Raw genomic sequence first — 19,576 nt, forward strand, 5'->3', positions numbered from 1 at the left:
TCAAACCCTTTTTCCTCGTCGTCATTCGCTGCTGCAATCAAGATCCAAACCAGAGATTATTTTCACTTTCTGAGTGGAAAGCAAAACAAAACAGCACCATTGTTGCGTTGACTGCGTGAAAACCACACGAATCACTTCTCACTCTGCCCTGTACACCCTGTGGTCTGTTGTGTGTTCGGAAAGCGGAAAAGAAATAAGAGGAGAAAGCAAACGAAACGGAAAACATCAACCTACTCATCAAGCCCTGCACCTCGGACAAAGCTTCAACCCCTTCCCAGCACGCCGTGTTGTGGCGAGAAAGTTGAACGAATTTTTCGGTGATGAAACACAGTCATTGGAATATCCGCGTGAACCAGACCAATCGACACACTCTCCGCCAGGGTTTGTAAATGTCACTGCTGTTTAGGCCTGCGAACGTTTACTAGTGTGCCTACCGAAAAGGTTAGTAGCATGACCAGCCACATTGTGAAGCTTATCAACAAAAATTCCATTTCAGTTTTCTCCACAGCACTTACACAACGACAAGCGGGCGGCCGGCACAGTGCACACAACGCCTTGGAAAGCGGCGTCACTCCGGTGCCAACAACGATTGCGATCGGCGTTTATTCATCGTTTACACCTCGGCGCGACGGACGTGTTCTGTGTTCAGGTTCCGCGTTCGGTCCGGTCATTTATTCCCCCGGTCAATAAGGAGAATCTTTCGCGGCATTGCTATTGCGTTGTGTGCCGTTCCGGCTAGTGTGAAAGTTACCAGTGGAGCATTCATTAGAATCCGACGTGCTTTCGCCGTGTGTGTTAATTTGCATAGCAACTTCTGGTGCCCTCTGGTGAGGTGCTAAAAGACGGCAGCGGCCACCAATCGAAGCACCAAAATGGTCACCGTTTCCGGCGTTCTGGGGAGCACCAGTGCGGTTCTGGTGTCGCTGTTTATACTGCGAAAGGTGGTGCCGTGGGTCTATCAGAACCTCATCGGTCCGAAAGTTTTCGGTTGCCGTATCAATCTGAAAAAACTTGGCGAATGGGCATGTAAGTAGCACACGCGGGACAGGATCATAGTGCGTAGTAAACAGCAATCGGTCGTTCAGTCCCCAGACCTCTCCTTCGATCGCCTTTAACAATCGGGGCGTTATTATTGCTGGAACTGGTTTCTATTTCCGTTCGGCAAACCTCACCAGCGGCATTCTAAATTCGCAAAAACTGACGACACCGGCTCAGTTGGAATTGGGGTCCTTGATTCCAGAAAGAAATGAGACGCAAAATCCCTAAGTTGCATCTGGAATAGTGCATGGCAAAAACCGGTCAGCGTTTGGAGAGTCATGAAAAAATCAAATAGAGGAAAGTTGAAAATTGTTCTAATATTCCGAACAAACATGTTGCATAACATGCTCGCCCCGTTCAGTTGCGGATGCCAATCGAATAATTAATTTTGCATTGTAGAAAGTTTAGAAATGGTTCATAAAGTGTCATATTTTTATGCAACGAGTATCTTTTACAAAATCTTCCAAATACCGGTTCATATGTGACCGGATTGTGGGGTTACAGAACCCACTACGTAGTCGGGTTTTACGATATGTTTTTTCGATCCTTCTTTCCTGAATTCCGCTATATAAAATAGAAACCAGTTTTTCGAGCTTCGAACGGGAACGTGCGATTTTGTTTTGATTTTCGATTGGTTCCTAGAGGTACTGATTTGACTACGCCATTTGCGTCTTGGAAGGGAAATATTATATTTACCAAACCTTGCCTAATTTTTGAGATGTTGAGAAAGCCTTTTATTTTTCGATTATCCTCTAAAGTTACTTCGAAATTTCCGTTAATTGTCCTGTTTGGTTTAAGAGAAAGGATATTTGTTTCAAGTATTCTTTCGCTATTCCTTTCTTAAGTAACCGAATCAATAAAACCCCCCCAACTACAGGGGCCCTAACTTTTACCAGCTAAGATGCCTGCTATAAGTCTCTGCAAGCTCCACTTCCTCCACATTTGAAACTTCCATTTTCAATCGGTTCCAGTGCGAACGCAACGGAAGGGGTTACGAAACTAATGAAATTCGAAACTTTACCAGTACAACAAAACATCGGCAGATTACGTGATCCCAACGATGGTTGCCGGTTTTTTCTTTCACAAAATAACAATCCTAGTAGTCTGTATTAAAGCGCCTGCGGCGCTGAGTGATTTTTGGGGGAAAAAGAAAGTTGTTCGACGGAAAAGCAGGTTCAGTGATATGAAAACCGGTTTAGCTCTTCTTTTGGGACCACGCACGATTCGTAAATGGTTGTTGTTTTTGAGTCATGCGAACGTCAGTCATTAAATTTGAAACCTCTAAATTAACCAATTCGCAATGCTTAAATACTATAAATACTTCGGTTATGTACAGTCACCGTTTTCATGTTGTTAAGTTTAGGATAATGGAACAAAAAACATTGCCAACCGAGTCAAAAGCATCAATATTAGTTAAATCGTTTTCGAACCACAAATCGTTAAGTGATTAGTTTTTTTTTCACCAACAAACGGAAAGGAAGAATTGTGTGTAAAGTAATTGCGTCAAGCCGTGACGCTAGGGTTTCTCAAGCCCTCACTCAGTGTCCATCACGTAAGGTGAGAGAAAAGCATCATTTGAATATTCGAAAAGTCAACAAACCACTTAAGAACGCTCCTCCCGCGATGGCGTCGTTTAAAAGAGTGATAAACAAAATGTGCTTCCTGTGGGATTTTTTGTCAGTGTAGGATTCAATCAATTATTAGTTCTACGAGAAGTTTTACGCTTCTTACCGCGGGAGTCGCGCGTCACGACCCTTAACGTCATTTTGTGTAAAAACCGCAAAATTATCCGCAAAAAACCCAAGTTATACAAACATTACGGACATAAGGCATCAATTGAAAAAAAATTAATAGTTCAATATACCTTTCCTCGTTGGGGATGAGAGTAACTGTTTCAAGTTCTCTACTGAAAACATAGCTGACCTAAGGCATGCAAGTGCATTACTTGTTGACATTGAAACCTCCGCGGTGCGAACCGCGAGAAACTCACACTGCCCGGCAAAGGAGAGAACTGATCGATTGCTGAGAAGCAAGATCGTTCCGTGTTGGCGTGCAGCGAAACTAGCTAAAAAACCACACTTCTCTTGATGAGAGCTTTGCATTTGCCGGGTCTGTAATCTATTCCCACGCAACTACACCTGATGGTCGATCGTTGCTTTTTTTCTAATCAAATGAGATAATCTGGCGCGTGTTCGCTATGAGTGAGCAATCGTTGCGCCCTTCATCATCACAGCTGGAATCCGCCCTATCGCCTGGATACCCTCGTAATTACTCCATACACCTTCGTTGCACAGTATCACTATCGATGCCAATGGGGTCATTTTAACCTTACAACTACGACCATTTCACCCTCTTGTCTCAGACGCACCCCTTCGACCGTCCGCAAAAGGATCACGACGGTCAAGGATGCTATAACTGGCGGTATAACTTGCTTGGCCAGGTACTTCCTACATTCTACTCGTACTCAAGGTTCGGTTTAAGTCAGTGACTAGTTACCAATCCTGTTCCGATCCGACCTCACAGGAACCGCGTCAAAATGTCTGAAATAAGCTTATAAGTCCTTCTGTTGGTACCACTTTTCTGCTCATATTTAATATAGTTCTTCTCCACGTATCTTTGCAGTGATCACCGGGGCCACCGATGGCATAGGAAAAGCGTATGCTCAAGCGGTAAGTTGGAGAGGGGGCTGTAAATATTCAAGGAAGTCAACGTTGCTGTATACTCAATACGTCCAGCGATGCATATTGCATCCACTGGAACGCGGAACGAGCAACAGGCTGACGTCGCAAAAGTCAAGTTTACAAACGTGATGGCCGGTAATCCACCAGTCACCATGAGCGAGTGCCAACCGACACCCGTATGCTGTCTTTCTTTACCCACTAGTTTTCACCGTTAAACATCGTCAAGTGCTAAGGGAGTGTCTCTTTTTCGAGATACCCAATTCAAATAACATCGGCACTGTTGTGTTTCGTCACTGACCCCGCGAATCGAGGGCAGTGCGTGTGTTTCGATTACTAATCAGTTTCGAAGTCAGTGTTTCTTTTTCGACTTGGATTTCGGCGATGGATACGGTGTACTTATCATTTACTTCACTAGGTCTGAAGCCAGCGTCCTTTTTAACACACAAAAAACTCTCATATAAAGTAAACGCGTAAATCATTAGTTGTTCCTTTTTTAACATTGTGTTTTCTTGCCAAATTTTATGCTTTTCTATCGTGCTTTGATCAATCAACTTTTGGGCGGAATGGGAATGTACAGCTCAACCCAGGAACAGTTAACAGTTGGCTTATCTTCAACTCAAACAGCAAAACATGAAGTCTGCAAGAAAAACTAATAAAGGAAGAAAAGCAAAATCTTTATCAGCGCACAAACCCTTGAGGGTTGGAATTGTGTGTATTCAGTGACTAAGCCAGACTGAAAAAGCGGATTTAACATTTTAGTTAGTATGAGTATAGCGAAATCTTTCACAATCGGGCACTTTTTAGATCGCCGTTTTCGCGGTTTTGTTGCCACCCGCTAGCAATCCAACAATAAGATGGATGTATGGCCGTTTCGTATCAACATTGACAAAAAACGTAACGATCGCGGCTGTCCATAAGGCCTTAGGCTGAACACGATCATGAGTAATGTGTTTGATCGAGAGTTGTTTTTTTAAATGACTTAACTCATCATCATCTATGAATGACACCCATTTTGGTCCTCTGTGTTTCTAATCAGCTTTCCTCTTTGATAACGTCCCATAAGTTTACCTTTGAGAGCGCAGGGTTGACGATGTATTAAGGAAGAGAAATTTAAGTTATGATCGGAAATAATAAACACAGAATTGTTAAACATTTTCTTACTTTTCGTTTGCAGCTCGCCAAAAAGGGCCTCAACGTGATTCTGGTCAGTCGAACGCTCTCGAAGCTTGAAGATGTGGCCAAAGAGATAGGTAAGATAGAAGATGGCGCCAAGTCTTTCTAGTTTAATGCAACTGTTTACTTCCCTGTTTGTCCTTGCAGAAACGGAGTATAAGGTGCGAACGATGGTGATCGATGCCGACTTTACGGGGGGTGCTGAAATTTACGAAAAGATCCGGTCTCGGATCGAGAACCTAGATATCGGTGTGCTGGTTAACAATGTCGGAATGAGCTACGCCAATCCCGAGTATCTCCTTGAGCTTCCGGATAGCGAGAAGCTGATCAATAACTTGCTCAACTGTAATGTTCTCTCGGTGACGCGCATGTGTCAGCTCGTGATGCCCGGAATGGTAGCCCGGCATGCCGGGGTGGTTATCAACATTTCCTCCCTTTCGGCCGTCATACCTGCACCGCTTCTAACCGTCTATTCCGCCTCGAAGGCGTACATGGACAAGCTGAGCGAAGATTTGGCCTCCGAGTATGCAAAACATAACATCGTGGTCCAGTCCGTGCTTCCGGGTCCGGTAGCAACCAACATGTCGAAGATCCGCAAGAGCACCTGGATGGCCTGTGCACCGAAAGTGTTTGTAGCAAACGCTATCAACACCCTGGGTCATACGCGACAAACTACGGGATACTTTCCGCACGCCCTGCTCGAGCTGGCCATCAATCTGTTGAGCTTCATTTCACCGCGCTTGATGGAAAAGATAACACTAAACACGATGCAAAACATTCGGGCTCGAGCGATGAAGAAATCCTCCGCCACAACAGCATCACGAACTGGTGGTGAAACCGCGGAATTAACGAAGCCTGCTGGATCTTCATAAGTTAGTTAGTTATTTACGAAGCGATAAAGTGTTATTTTGATCGACCAAGAGTTTGATTGCAAAGCTACGGTTGCATAGATATTCCCACTAATTGCCGATCTTGGTGTATCGGTACAGGAATAGCTTAGTCTCTTAGATGTTTATAAGTTAAAACACGATCGATAGCAATCGACAAAACACCCATGTTTATTAAGGGCATTTACAGTTTCACCTAACGCTACCATCGCTAGTCTGAGCAGAGCATAGTTTGCGTAAAGTTGCGGTAGGAAAGAACTGAATTTATGTTAGTTTTTTGCCTTTAGTGAAACAGAGCGACTGAGGAATTCGATCGTTTAAGATTACCTCTTGATTGTGAAAATATAGCAGTGCATTTCCATTGTCAAACGTACACGATATTAATGCAATTGTTTGTCCATCATTTGTTAGCGTTCTTTGTTCAAATATTACTTCTGCGTTGTGATGGTTAATTTGAAACCATCCGACGAAATTAAACCGACTTCAGAAACCATCGAAGTTGTAATCTTCAGAGTGGTGTGCTCTGACAGTACTGATGCGTCATGGGACAGTCGAGCACTTTCCAGCAGCTGTTTGTGTATTATCATTTCGAGCTGAGCAATCTTCGGGAAAGGACGTAAATTGTTTCTGTGTTCTGTTCGTGGCCTAATTTACTGCGTCTTCCGAAGAAGCCAATAAAGTGGTTGTTCGTAAAATAAACGTAAGTATTTTATAGTGAATACTATAGCGAACAGCAGAAAAGTCCTTCACTTGATTATTACATTTGTATAAGCTTGTTTGTTCATTCATTTTGAGAAGACCCTTTGTTTAGTTTTTACGTAGCTTAACAAATTTTAGTTTCTGTGCGGCTTAAAGTTATGCCGTTCCCACGAAAGCGTAACTTCTGTAATTGAAATCCTCTGTGACCTTGTTAATTTGCAAAATGCAAATCACCATTGCTACCTTTGGACTCTGTGCCATCTTTTCTTTGTTCGATTCGGTTTCGCTGCAAATAAAATGGCTACTAAAGGAATTCATCCCTGTTTGGGCTCCTAGCGTAGGGCATGTTTTGTTTTTCTTCCTGCATTCTGATAACTTTGCCCCTTTGCTGATGATGATACGCCACTATCACCGAGGCCTGCGTAGTCTTACGACCGTGTAAGCCAATCAACAATAACAACCCAACCTCGGCTTTATTTCTAGAATATGTTGCTTCGTTTGGCGCTGCTGGCAATGGCGGTGGTTTCTGGAACCGCCGCTGCCCGTGACAAAAAGTACGCACTATCGGACAAGTTCATTGAAGAAATCAACACAAGAGCAACGACTTGGCGGGCGGGTCAAAATTTTCATCCGGACTCTTCGCTCACCTACATTCGCGGGCTGATGGGTGTGCATCCGGATGCGTACAAGTTCCGTGAGCCGGAATACCTGCACGATCTCTCAGACGGAGACGACTTGCCTGAAAGCTTTGACTCGCGTGAACAGTGGCCAAACTGTCCCACAATCCGCGAGGTTCGAGACCAGGGATCATGCGGTTCGTGCTGGGCTTTCGGAGCCGTTGAAGCAATGTCTGATCGTGTTTGCATCGCTTCCGGTGGCCAAGTGCATTTCCGCTTCTCCGCCGATGACCTCGTATCGTGTTGTCATACATGCGGCTTCGGTTGCAACGGAGGCTTCCCGGGAGCGGCCTGGAGCTACTGGGTGCACAAGGGCCTGGTCAGTGGCGGACCCTACGGCTCCAATCTCGGCTGTCGTCCGTACGAGATTGCGCCCTGCGAGCATCACGTCAACGGTACACGTCCATCGTGCGAGGGAGAAGGCGGCAAGACCCCCAAGTGCAACAAGAAGTGTCAGGCCAGCTACAGCGTGCCGTATGCGAAGGACAAGCGATATGGAGCCAAGTCCTACTCAATCAATCGTCATGAAGACCAGATTCGTAAGGAGATCATGACAAACGGGCCAGTCGAGGGCGCGTTTACGGTGTACGAAGATCTATTGAACTACAAGGATGGTGTTTACCAGCACGTTACGGGCAAGATGCTCGGAGGGCACGCAATTCGTATCCTCGGATGGGGCGTCGAAAATGACACCAAGTACTGGCTGATTGCCAACTCGTGGAACAGCGATTGGGGTGATAATGGTTTCTTCAAGATTTTGCGTGGCGAGGACCATCTCGGCATTGAAAGCTCGATCTCGGCGGGTTTGCCAAAGTTGTGAGATGGAGAAGTGGCAATTGTTTATCAGCCTTTTTACAGGGCACTTGCAATACACATTCCAAGGACAGAGAAGGTAGGAATTCCCGCCCTTTAAAAGAAAACATTGTAACGTGTACTTGTAACATAGTTAAACACTGAATAAAATGGTTAAATGTGTTTCAGTTTGAAGGTTAAAAGTAGTCTTACTACGGCCAACAGACAGCCGGTCATTACTTCGCATCATTGTTGTTCTGTACATTATTCTCACTCATTTTTGGCTCGTCACTGTTTAACAGATAAGAGGTAACACAGCCATAATCACAATGGACAAAATATGGTCCGTCTTTACCAGATATCGTTTCTACAACATTTGGAACGCAACAACATTCTCCCTCTTGGAGGGCTCACACTTCTTTCTACAGGTTATTAGCATTGTGGAACTAGGTTTATACATTCATGAAATGGGGTTATGAATAAATTAAAATTCACAATATTATTTAACACATAATTATAATCTTTTGACCAGCGACATTTATGTTAGATTCCTTTCGGATGTAGATCGAATGAAGTAAATTTCCGATACGCACGCTTTATTGGCTAGTCAATTGCATCTCATACAAGCGGTAGGCCCGTGATCACCTTTGACTCAATGCCCAAATGGTTAGTCCCGCGGAGCATCTTAAAGTATCCGTGGTTACCCCAATCTTCGCCGTACGAGTTGGAAATCAGCCAGTACGGCAGCCCACCTTCGCGGCCCCACCCGATGATGCGCACCGCGTGTTTGCCAACTTGCTTTCCGAACACATGCCGATACACTCCGGATTTGTACAGAAAGACGTCCTCGTAGACATCGAATCCCGCTTCGACCGGTCCGTTGGTCATGATCTCGTACCTTATCACACGCTCATCGCGCGGAACACTGTACGCGGTGCGGCCAAACAGCTTATCCTTGGTGTATCGACGATCCGCTCCTCGAACACAATGGTGCCGGCACTTGGGCGATTCTTCTTGGTGACAATCACTGAATGGATACAGGCATGGTTTGAAGGGGTACGGTTTGCATCCATCGGTTGAGTTATACGCTCCACCGCTCACTAGCCCCACATCAACCCAGTACTGGAAACTGGCACCGTCAAGAAACCCTCCGTTACATCCGTTTCCACAGTTGACGCAGCACCCCATCAGATCTTCGGCTGCTAGCGCAACGTTGATGGTAGCATTCGAATGGATGCAGATACGATCGGACATTACACTGGTAGCAGCGACGGCCCAACAGGATCCGCACGTTCCTTGGTTGCGTATTTCTCGCAACGACTCGCAATCGGGCCAATGGTCACGAGAATCAAACGACTCCGGAATGTCGATGTCGTAAACGTAGTCATAATGCATGATCGGCACCCTAAATCCAGTCGTGCTGGGACCTATCCCAGCCAACGAGCGGAAGGCGTGATAGTGGATGTTCGCCCGGAAGTTCACGTCCGGTTTCCAGCTACGCGCACGTGCCAACACTCGTCGCAGAAAGTCGTCATTAAAAGGATCCTGCCCGTGTCTTTCCTCGGCCAAAACGTTGAACGCCGCTGCGACGAAAATCAGCAGCACGGATAAATTCACTGCGCGGATCTCCATGTTTCCGAGAGCAGCCTTGTGCACTCCACTACTCACTCCCAGCGATCAAACGAATATGGCTTTACTGCATCGGCTGTTCAAAGCCACTGAACCATGATGATGATGATTCGAATCTGTTATCAGTGTTTGCAATCGAATAAAGCGGGTCAAAATCCTGTCTGTTTTTAAATCTCTGAATCGGGCGGGCGATTGCAATTGATGCAAAAATTTGATTATGACTCTTGTTGTATTTGTGCGCACTAACGATCCATCTATACCAGAAAGAAAGCATTTCGAGGCAAGGTTTTTATTAATCACCTGAATCATTTTCCAAACCTATTTGTATTGCAAAAAATGTATCTTGTTTTAAGAGTGATAATGTTTTTTAACGTGATACATTTTTGACCGTTGCTAATTTAGAATTCTTAGGCCCCGTCGACATAGCGTCGACATAGCGTCGACATTGGGCGACAGGTCGTCGTCGGTGTCTGCAAAATTTGTGCCGCACTGTTGATGATTATTGTGATGCGAAAGGAAAAGAAAAGCAAAGCGAACACGAAAGTTGTAGTCACGGCACAACTTATTGCCAAAAACCACACTGCTAGGCGTTCGGATTGGATCCAGGCAACGGGTCACACCAAATTGTGCAGGCCGGCAGCCAAGGTTGCAAATCGCGCCGGGATATCGGTGGTCGTGTGTCGCGCACTCCTGAGTTCGATGGGGAGTAACGCCATTTAGGTGTAGGTATTAGGTAGTAGAGAAAAAGAAGTGCACATAGTGGCCCAAAACGTGGAGAAATGATCTTATTGTCCCGAACGATACGTCCACAGCGAGGATTATAGCGCCCGGTAGCATTTGCACACTTCGGTACTGTCAAAACAGGCCGGCATGCGGGACTGAATTCAGTAGGCGTTTGTTTTGTCGGTGAGGCCAGCAGCAGTTTGTTACTTCACCATTTGACAAAGCCGCCAAGGTGGTGGTGCCCGGTTTTGTTCCCTCATTTGCGTACCATTGTTTGTGCCCGTCGCTGCGTCGTTGTCAACTGTCATTACACAGCATCCCTAGGTAACGAGTCTATTGGTTCTTTTCGCGTGCCCTCGCCGCCGGTAGACCACAAAAACAGCGAGTGGATAGCTTCACCGGTTTCTCGGCTACCACGGATGACCGCCAGCCGCGGAGAGATCGCGGTTTGTTTTCGTTTACAGTCGGGCCCAGGGGAGACGGGACGCGTGCTCTGCTCTCGGCGGTGTAGATGAATGCGCACACATCGACAAGGGTGCGGAATTATGCCGTTTATGATGTTTGGAAAACTGTGGCCGCTTTGTTTATGTGATGTGAAAGAGTCGTGTTTTTTGTTTTATCCAACCACCAATGAGTGCGAGAGAGAGAAAGAGAAAGCGTATTGTCATCCGCGCATATTGGCCACGGGAATATGTGGTTCTTTCTTATTAATTACCCTGCCCTTATGCACGCGTAAACATGTAACGGCAGAACGCAGGAAGTCGGCTTGCAAAGAAACGTTGATTTACCACGTCCCGTGTGCCCTAAACGGTGTATTGTGCTTCTTCGGTTCTACTTCACAGCACAAACATAACTCCGGCCACCAACAGGAACACAGAACCTTTCCTTCCGAGTGTTGTCCCCTTAGCGAGTACTTCCGAGGGCATCCACCATGGTAAGCTGTCCAGTAGATCGTGCATCGTACGATAACTGTCGGTTGTGTTTTTGTTTTACTTCATTCTCTTCGTTTCCAGGAAGTGGAACAATTGGAGATACTTTGTAAGCAGTTCTACGAATCGCAGGACGCTCAGCTGTGCGCCGAAGCCGAAAAGGCGCTCTACCTGTTCCAGGAAGACAGCGACGCGCTCTCCAAGTGCCAGATACTGTTGGATCGGGCCGATTCGAGCTACTCGCAACTGCTGGCCACCACCACCCTGACCAAGCTGGTGACGAAAAACATCCAAGTGCTGCGCATACAGCAGCGTGTCGACATCCGCAACTATGTGTTAACGTATCTGGCCAACCGGCCCAATCTGCAGTCGTTCGTGATCCAAGCGCTCGTGTCGCTACTGGTAAAGATCACGAAGCTGTGCTGGATCGACATGCACGAGCGGGAGCTCGTGTTCCAGAACATTCTGCAGGACGTGAAAGAGTTCCTCGGGGGCTCGGTCGAGCACTGCATGATCGGCGTCCAGATCCTGTCGCAGCTGACGGTGGAAATGAACCAGCAGTCAGAAACGGCGGGAAATCTCAACACGCTCAAGCAGCGGCGAATCGCGTGCCTCTACCTGGACTCGAAGCTGTACGACATCTTCATTCTCGCCTGTTCGCTGCTCAGCCAGGCCAAGGATAATATGTGCAAAAATCTCAAGTACCCCGACGAAGCGCAGCAGGGTTTGTTTACGCACCTGCTCGAGCTGGCCCGCAACTGTCTGAGCTTCGACTTTATCGGTGCGACGGCGGACGAGTCATCGGATGACATTTCAGCCGTGCAGATACCGACGAATTGGCGGCCGGCCTTTCTCGACTCCGAGTCGGACTCGCTGAAGTTGTTTTTCGATCTGTACCACGTGTTGCCGGCCCGTCTCTCCAGTTTGGCCCTCGCCTGTCTCGTGCAGATCACCTCCATTCGCCGGACGATATTCAGCAATCCGGAGCGCATCAAGTTTCTAACTAAGCTGGTGAAGGGTACGACGGACATTCTGAAGACATCACATGGTTTGAGCGACCCGGAAAACTACCACGAGTTCTGTCGACTACTGGCCCGCCTCAAGTCAAACTACCAGCTAAGCGAACTGGTCACCGTGGAAAACTATCCCGAGGCGATTCAACTGATCGCCAACTTCACCGTACAGTCGCTGCAGATGTGGCAATCGGCCCCGAACAGCATTCACTACCTGCTGTCGCTTTGGCAGCGGCTCATTGCGTCGCTGCCGTACGTGAAAACGACTGAGCCGCACTTTCTGGAAACGTACACGCCCGAGGTGACGAAGGCGTTCATCACTTCGAAGCTCGACGCCGTGCCGATGATTATCAGCGAAGGGATGGACGATCCGCTCGACGACCATGGCATGGTGCAGCAGCAGTTGGATCAGTTCTCGACAATCGGTCGCTGCGAGTACGATAAAACGTGCACCCTGCTGGTGCAGCTGTTCGATCAGACGGCCACACGCTACCAGGACGTGCTGACCAACACGACGCAGGGCACCGTCAATCCCATCGAGCTGCAGGTGTGCGAGGGCCAGCTGACGTGGCTGGTGTACATCATCGGGGCGTCGATCGGTGGTCGGATCGCGTACAGCTTCGACGATCACAACGTGCTCGAGGGAGACATGATCATTCGGGTGTTGCAGCTTATGCGGATGACCGATTCACGGTTGCTGCAGTGTGGCTGCGAGAAGCTCGAGCTGGCCTTCATGTTCTTCCTGGAGCATGTGCGCAAAATCTACATCACCGAGCACATGCAGAAGCAGAAGATGTTTCCGCGACTGTCGGAGGTTCTGGGAGTCGGTGATGACGATACGACTATGCTAACAATTACCAGTCGGAAAATGTGAGTTCTCGATCGCCGCTGGCGCAGCCAATCGCTAATCCATTCCGTTTCCGTTTGCGCAGCATTACGAACCTGAAATATCTCGGCCACTCGGAGCAGGTGCTACGCAAAACGCTCGCCCTGTTGAGCGATTTAACGCTAATATGTACCTCGGTTAGGAAGCTCATCAAGCTGGAGGAGATACAGTTTATGTTAAACAATCGTACGGTAAGTGAGGAACTGGGTCTCCGTGTCTGTGTCGCAATCTACCATTTACTTGTGGGCAGCGCCAACACTTTTCGTTCCTCGGTTCGGGTGCCGTGGCGGCGTCGCGTTGCCGCAGCATGTTTTACACCTGCCTCGGCCGCCTGCTGATGGTCGATCTGGGCGAGGACGTCGAACGCTTCACCACCTTCATGATGCCGCTGACGCACACGATCGAGAACATCATCATGATGAACTTCCCGAGCGAGGAGTCAAAAAAGGAGCTGATCGGGTTGTCACGTGATCTCCGAGGCCTGGCTTTGGCCTTTAACGCAAAGATGCCCTACATGATGCTGTTCGATTGGATGTAACTAGGAAGAGCCGCGTCGTCAGGGGGGGGGCAAGATCAAGAGCCATGCAATTAACCGTTTGATTTCCGTTTCACGTGCAGCTACCCGGAATATTCGCCCATCCTGATCCGTGCGGTGCAAATATGGGCACACGATCCAACGGTAACGACGCCGGTATTGAAGCTCTTCACCGAACTGGTCTACAACCGCTCGCAGCGATTGCAGTTCGATGTCTCTAGTCCCAACGGCATCCTACTTTTTCGGGAAACGTCCAAACTGATCTGTTGCTATGGTACGTGCCGTCTCTTGTGACCTACCAACACGCTAGACAGAGCGCCGCATACTCAGACCTTTCATCTTCCGTTTTTCTTCAGGTGAAAGCATTCTCTCGCTGAACGTGTCCAAGGAGCAGATGTACCCAATGAAGCTCAAAGGCATCTCGGTGTGCTTCCAGATGCTAAAGGCCATCCTGGGCGGTTACTATGTCAACTTTGGCGTCTTCAAGCTGTACGGCGACAGTGCGCTCGACAATGTGCTAAACATGACCGCCAAACTGATCCTAACAATCCCGCACGAGGAGATTTTGGTGCGTCCCACGAAGGGGAACCGGTCCGACGGAATGGTACCAATTGTAACACATTCTCCTCCCTCTAGGTTTATCCGAAGCTGTCACTGTCATACTACACCATTATCGAGTGTTTGGCACAGGATCATATCTCTTATCTTTCCACGCTCGAGCCACCACTGTTTCTGTACATTCTCGAGAGCATATCACAGGGGTTGAATGCTTTAGGTATGTCACGCCGAGAGTGTCTGTGTTCCGTCAACTTATTCGTGTTGTATCTCCCCTGACAGAGGCCCTGGTGTGTTCCGGTTGTTGCTCAACGTTAGATCACATTGTGACGTACATTTTTAAGCAAATGCAACTGAAAGGTAAGCGAAACGGAATTGATGAATTCGTAGACAATATCTGGTTTGTTTTTTACCAATTGCGCTGAGAATTAAATTGTTTTCTTTTGATTAAAATTTACAAATACATAAAACTAATTTCCCATATAATATGCGGCGCAGGGTGCATAACGAGTTGGATATACTGTATATTGAATGTTGCATTTTGAAGAACCAATTGGTTTTAGTGTTTGTTAAATGCGCTTAAACATCGGAAGGCCGTAAAATGTATAAATAAGTAAAAAAAATCTAAGGAACCTTCTGTATTAAGTCCCCAAGTCCCTGTATTAAGTCCCTGTGCCCTAAATGGCAAAGATTGTTCAAGTCTCTGTTAGCAATCGTACGATAATGAGCGCCTGCACGCATTTCTTTCGCAGTGTCCACATTCCCCAACAAGAAACTCCGGCAGGGTGTGCCGCCGGAAAACAACATGTTCCTCAAGGTGATCAAAATGCACCCGGAGATCCTGCAGGGTTTGCTGTCGACCATGATGAACATTGTGATGTTCGAAGAGTGCAAACACCAGTGGTCCATGTCGCGGCCACTGCTAGTACTGATACTGCTGTATGAAGATTACTTCCGGTAAGAAATACGCACTCAACACGTCGAGGGTGCCAATTCTTTTCACTGTGCCTATACACCTTTCGTTTGCAGACAAATACGCGAGACAGTTATTCAGTCGCAGTCCGTCGACAAACAACCAACTATGGCCCGGCTATTCGACATTCTAATGGACGGCATCGAACGAAACCTGTTAAATCGGAACCGAGACAAGTATGTGGAGCGTCTGTTCTGGTTGCATTTGGAATGAAGTTTGACTAAATTACCTTGTCTTTACAGATTCACTCAAAATCTTTCGCAGTTCCGTCGTGATATCAACGAATGCCTCAAGATCAGCACACAAGCCAATCCTTCGCCAAACGAAATGGTAGTTCTCTAATAAACCCCAGCCTTTAGCCCCTAGCCCCGTGCTAGTTGCTCTCTATTAGTGATTGTAGTGCGCCCGCCCATACTTTATTTAATTCCTTTCTTTCATCTGTTTTGTCCGCTCCGTATCTGCTGCCGGTTCTAGGTTGACTAGAATGAGGACTCGTGGGAGGCAGACGTGCTGGTGGATTCCGTCGACGGTGGCGACTTTGTGGTCCTGTTTGAAATTTAAAGGCAATTGGGCATGCGACGATGCAACGCGACGAGCCGAAAAGACGGATGGGACGACATAACAGTCTTGCGGTGGTAACTGTCTAGCTGGGAGATATATTATGTTTTTTCCCACACACACACACATTCGGAATATTAGAAGCGCATTCTTTAATTCTTTTTTTTTTGTATTAGCGAGCAATCAGAAACATTACGCCCCAACAGCAGAGAAACATACAGAATGTTGTGATAATCACAATTATGAGAGATACCGAAGGAGCGGAGCGATAGGGCGACAGATCTATTACTTCTACTACTTTTTTCGTTTCTTTCGTTGCTATTTTATCCGAACGTTGCGAATGGATTTTATCGGAACACACGCAGAGTAGCGTAATCGTTAGCTAGTTCAAAGTGGGGGCCACACCAATCGCTGGTGCTTGTTGCCTCCCAGTTGGAATATGGCGGCGCAAAAATATTTCTTTTTCTTCTCTTTTTCATCATTTACTCTGGTCTACCTGATTATGACAGTTCCGTTTTCGTTTTCAATTTTACCTATCAATGCACATAAATCAGAGAACAGTTAGCAAAAGCAAGAGGGTTAGCCAGCTGTGTGACCCTCAGGATGTCCCCTGGGATGCACTTTCGTGGGGTGCACTTTCTGTGTGCATTTGTGTTTCGATGCGCGTTCTTCGTGATTCGAAATCAACTAACAAGAGGTCACCAATCGCCCTGGGAGGGCACTTCTTTCACGTTCCAATCGATTGAACGGACGCGGCTAGAAAGTAATACGCATAAGACGAATAAGAACGATGGCCAGAACAATTTTCTTACTTCTAAACGCTCCGTAGCAATTGATCAAATGTGGCGAACAGAGTTCCTTCGTTCGCAAAACAGGGGTTCGAAGTCCGTTTGAACCAAAGTCCTGTTCTGTACAGCGGATTTGCTTCCAGCCAGCCTCTGGTGTTGTGTGGCTCTCCCGCAGGTTCTTACCATACGAGACCGGGGCTGGAGGACCGCTATTCAACCGAGCAATTCTTCATTTTCTACTTTGCCACGCTTCGGCCCAGCGCGGAAGGGGATGTTTGGCCCGAGCAGCGCGAACTGATGAAGACGAAAAGTAATCAAATGTTTTCAAATCTGTGTCCGCTCTAACCGAAGGAAGTTACGAAGCACGTGTGTCACGTGAAATGGTTGCAGACTGTCGTAGCGAAGAGCGAAAATCGAAATAACAAATAGAAAGTAGTTCATAAGCAGAGTTACTACGCTTCTTTCCCCGGTCCCTGGCGCACATTCACACCCATAAACCGTGGCCAGGCGAAAACGAGGGGCGAGAGGAAACATCGCAGAGAGAGAGAGAACAAGAGCGCACCCTGTGGCGCAGCGTTCAAGACAGGAAACCGATTGTCCGATATTAGATTTTATATACAAAATAAAAACGGGAAAGCGCGAAAAACGAACGTTTGACGATTTGCACTTGTTTGACTTGCTTCTCATTTGGTTTATTTGTTCGTGTTTAAGCTTTTGATTCGTTTAGAGTGTAACATAAATTATTGCATCGATGCTCCGTTTGGTTTCCTTCCGGGTCATGCTGTTTCTGACCCGTCCTCCGGCAGCGGCCTGCCAGTGCGTTCCTTGTCCTCCGTGAGGGCCCGCGCATCGTGCAGGAATACCGGCACTTCGAGGCCCTGCATTTTGGCCGCCCGCGTAAACCCCTCGTTCGACGTGACGGTCACAGCGCGGTGGTACAGCCCGAACGCGAACACCTGCAGGCTGCGCGGCCGTATCTTGCCGCCCAACTTCAGCGCCTGCAGCTCCTTCGGGGCCTGCTCGAGCGGCACGTCGGGCAGTATTTGGATGCGCGTGAAGAGTTCCCGGGCCCGATCCTTCTCCTGCTCGCCGCCCAGGATCGTGAGAATGTCGTGAAACGAGTCGTACGCCGTTTGGCAGCAAATCAATCGCCGCCCGGCGAACACCTGCTCCAGGATCGGTTTGACCGGTTTGCCCCGCTCCCAGCGAGCCTGCTCGGTGAGCAACGGTTGCTTGAACTCCCAGCGGGCCGATCCGTTGGTCATCGCGCTGCAGTAAGCGATCAGGGTGGTGACGTCGACATTTAGCAGCCGAATTTCCTCTTGCCAGTCCGAGCCGGTCGCTTCCGGTGGCCGTTGGTCCTCGGTCGGGGACCTTGTTTCATCCGCTACGATCACCACCCGGATACCGGTGCGCTGCAGCTCCTCGATCAGCTCGTCGTCTAGGCGGCTCAGGAAGCGAAACACCACCGTGGGCGGGCGGAACATGTACGGGAAGGCGCTGGCCGCTTGCAGGAACTCTTGCGCTTGTTCGAGAATCGATTTCGAACCATAGCTCGTGCGCCCGTAAACGGCATCGCTCAGTGACTTGGGGTTGCGGGCAATCACCTTGACCCACGTGGCACCACCGTCGCACACGATGTCCACCCGCAGCGGGCAGGCACGGTCCTCGATCGGTAGCGGATAGTCAACGTGCTTCACGTCGGAACTTGCGAGCAAACACTCGACCAAACACCCGAAGTGAGTCAGATTGCTGCAGAGGATGTGGTTGATTGTCACCGTCCCGCTGGCCTTGACGCGGTTCAGAAACTTCAGTTCCTGGCTAATTTTCTTCCGTATCTTTTTCACACCCTCGATCGCATCGCGAGGCGCCAGGTCGGCCAGTAGCTTCTGGCCGAGATCAATCTTTTGCTGCGCCAGAGTCGTCAGCTCCTCGCTGGTGTACTCATTGCTTTGCATCGTATTCTCTTACCGTGGGTTGGGGCCGCAGGCCACGCGTCCTTTTTGTGGGCTCCCGTACTGTTTTGGCGCTGGGCAGAGTCATTAATGTTCCCGCTGTTCCAAGGCAGTTTCTCTGGCGTGAATTGGTCGTTTGTTTTGTTTAGCTTTCGTCCAGACACTTGACAGCAGTTCGTTGTGCAAGGTTGCTACAATAACGGGTGAGCGGAACACGACCATCCCGCGAAAATGAAGCACTAACCATTTTAATCCAGTTTTTATCGGCAATCTTGCAGCTTACATTAGCCAACGTAAGTCTAAGCATCAGTGGGATTGAAAAATAAAACACAAAGCTTTTGTTGATGCTCGACTCGACGAGGTCGGTCTGATATTGTTTTGAAAATAGGTTACGTTTTTTCACAGATACTTTAAGTTGGTGCGGACAACAATGAATAAAATTTGACTAACACATTCCAACTGGCAACATAAAGTGCATATGTGTGTGTTACAACAAAAAAGTGCATTTACCGCCCCCGGGTGGACTCGAACCACCAACCTTTCGGTTAACAGCCGAACGCGCTAACCAATTGCGCCACGAAGGCACATGGGACAGTGATCCCCACTGGACGTACAGGAACATTTAACATGCCATTTTAAATTATTCATCATATTTACAGCTATCGTTTTGAATAAGGATACCACTCATCGCTGAGTCCATCAGACTGAACTGCACAGTTGATGCTGGAGAAGCTTATTTTGACTTAGACTGTGAATTAAGACGTTTCAGCGTTTCAGTTTTCCGCGAGTTTCGTACTCCCGGTTCTGCTGGATGTCGTAGCAAGTCCAGCCGTGTCGTTATTTCGCTGGTTTTCCCCCAACGGATGTCCTGCTGGAATTATCTGGAGTACCCGATGGCTGACCGTTGAGACAGCGAGCGTTGCTAACTTGCGTCGGTGGTGTAATGGTCAGCATAGTTGCCTTCCAAGCAGTTGATCCGGGTTCGATTCCCGGCCGACGCACGAGAGTCTTTTTTACCACTGTGTCGTCTCGCGCTCTGTGGGTTTGTTTATGCTTAGTGGAGATCTGTTTGGATCTGTTTATGA

General features: G+C 47.9%; 5 protein-coding genes and 2 non-coding genes across 7 annotated transcripts; 4 read left to right on the plus strand and 3 right to left on the minus strand.

The window, feature by feature from the left end:
• The first annotated feature begins 41 nt into the window (after nt 1-41).
• Nucleotides 42-6,182, plus strand: LOC128272121 (very-long-chain 3-oxoacyl-CoA reductase). Its single transcript, XM_053009868.1, has 5 exons — nt 42-441; nt 497-1,026; nt 3,661-3,707; nt 4,894-4,969; nt 5,040-6,182. The coding sequence occupies exons 2-5, from the start codon at nt 873-875 to the stop codon at nt 5,762-5,764; spliced, it is 1,002 nt and encodes a 333-aa protein (XP_052865828.1). The 5' UTR covers nt 42-441; nt 497-872; the 3' UTR covers nt 5,765-6,182.
• Nucleotides 6,183-6,368: 186 nt separating this feature from the next.
• On the plus strand, nt 6,369-8,421 carry LOC128272308 (cathepsin B). The gene is made up of 2 exons (XM_053010091.1): nt 6,369-6,479; nt 6,962-8,421. Exon 2 carries the CDS (start codon nt 6,965-6,967, stop codon nt 7,973-7,975), a length of 1,011 nt encoding a protein of 336 aa, XP_052866051.1. The 5' UTR covers nt 6,369-6,479; nt 6,962-6,964; the 3' UTR covers nt 7,976-8,421.
• Nucleotides 8,422-8,535: 114 nt separating this feature from the next.
• On the minus strand, nt 8,536-9,674 carry LOC128272307 (cathepsin B-like). Its single transcript, XM_053010088.1, has one exon. The coding sequence runs from the start codon at nt 9,577-9,579 to the stop codon at nt 8,566-8,568; it is 1,014 nt and encodes a 337-aa protein (XP_052866048.1). The 5' UTR covers nt 9,580-9,674; the 3' UTR covers nt 8,536-8,565.
• Nucleotides 9,675-11,134: 1,460 nt separating this feature from the next.
• On the plus strand, nt 11,135-15,836 carry LOC128272306 (exportin-7-A). The gene is made up of 12 exons (XM_053010087.1): nt 11,135-11,233; nt 11,313-13,111; nt 13,174-13,318; nt 13,378-13,661; nt 13,746-13,936; nt 14,019-14,230; nt 14,299-14,437; nt 14,500-14,577; nt 14,970-15,174; nt 15,247-15,366; nt 15,433-15,520; nt 15,665-15,836. The coding sequence occupies exons 1-12, from the start codon at nt 11,231-11,233 to the stop codon at nt 15,671-15,673; spliced, it is 3,273 nt and encodes a 1,090-aa protein (XP_052866047.1). The 5' UTR covers nt 11,135-11,230; the 3' UTR covers nt 15,674-15,836.
• Nucleotides 15,837-17,226: 1,390 nt separating this feature from the next.
• LOC128272953 (UPF0415 protein C7orf25 homolog) lies at nt 17,227-18,614 on the minus strand. Its single transcript, XM_053010843.1, has one exon. The coding sequence runs from the start codon at nt 18,492-18,494 to the stop codon at nt 17,313-17,315; it is 1,182 nt and encodes a 393-aa protein (XP_052866803.1). The 5' UTR covers nt 18,495-18,614; the 3' UTR covers nt 17,227-17,312.
• Nucleotides 18,615-19,001: 387 nt separating this feature from the next.
• On the minus strand, nt 19,002-19,075 carry Trnan-guu (transfer RNA asparagine (anticodon GUU)). The gene has a single exon. It is a non-coding gene; the product is annotated as a tRNA-Asn (tRNA).
• Nucleotides 19,076-19,420: 345 nt separating this feature from the next.
• On the plus strand, nt 19,421-19,492 carry Trnag-ucc (transfer RNA glycine (anticodon UCC)). The gene has a single exon. It is a non-coding gene; the product is annotated as a tRNA-Gly (tRNA).
• Nucleotides 19,493-19,576: the final 84 nt, after the last annotated feature.

The sequence above is a fragment of the Anopheles cruzii genome, chromosome 3, assembly GCF_943734635.1.
Source record: "Anopheles cruzii chromosome 3, idAnoCruzAS_RS32_06, whole genome shotgun sequence".
NCBI classification, from domain to species: domain Eukaryota; kingdom Metazoa; phylum Arthropoda; class Insecta; order Diptera; family Culicidae; genus Anopheles; species Anopheles cruzii.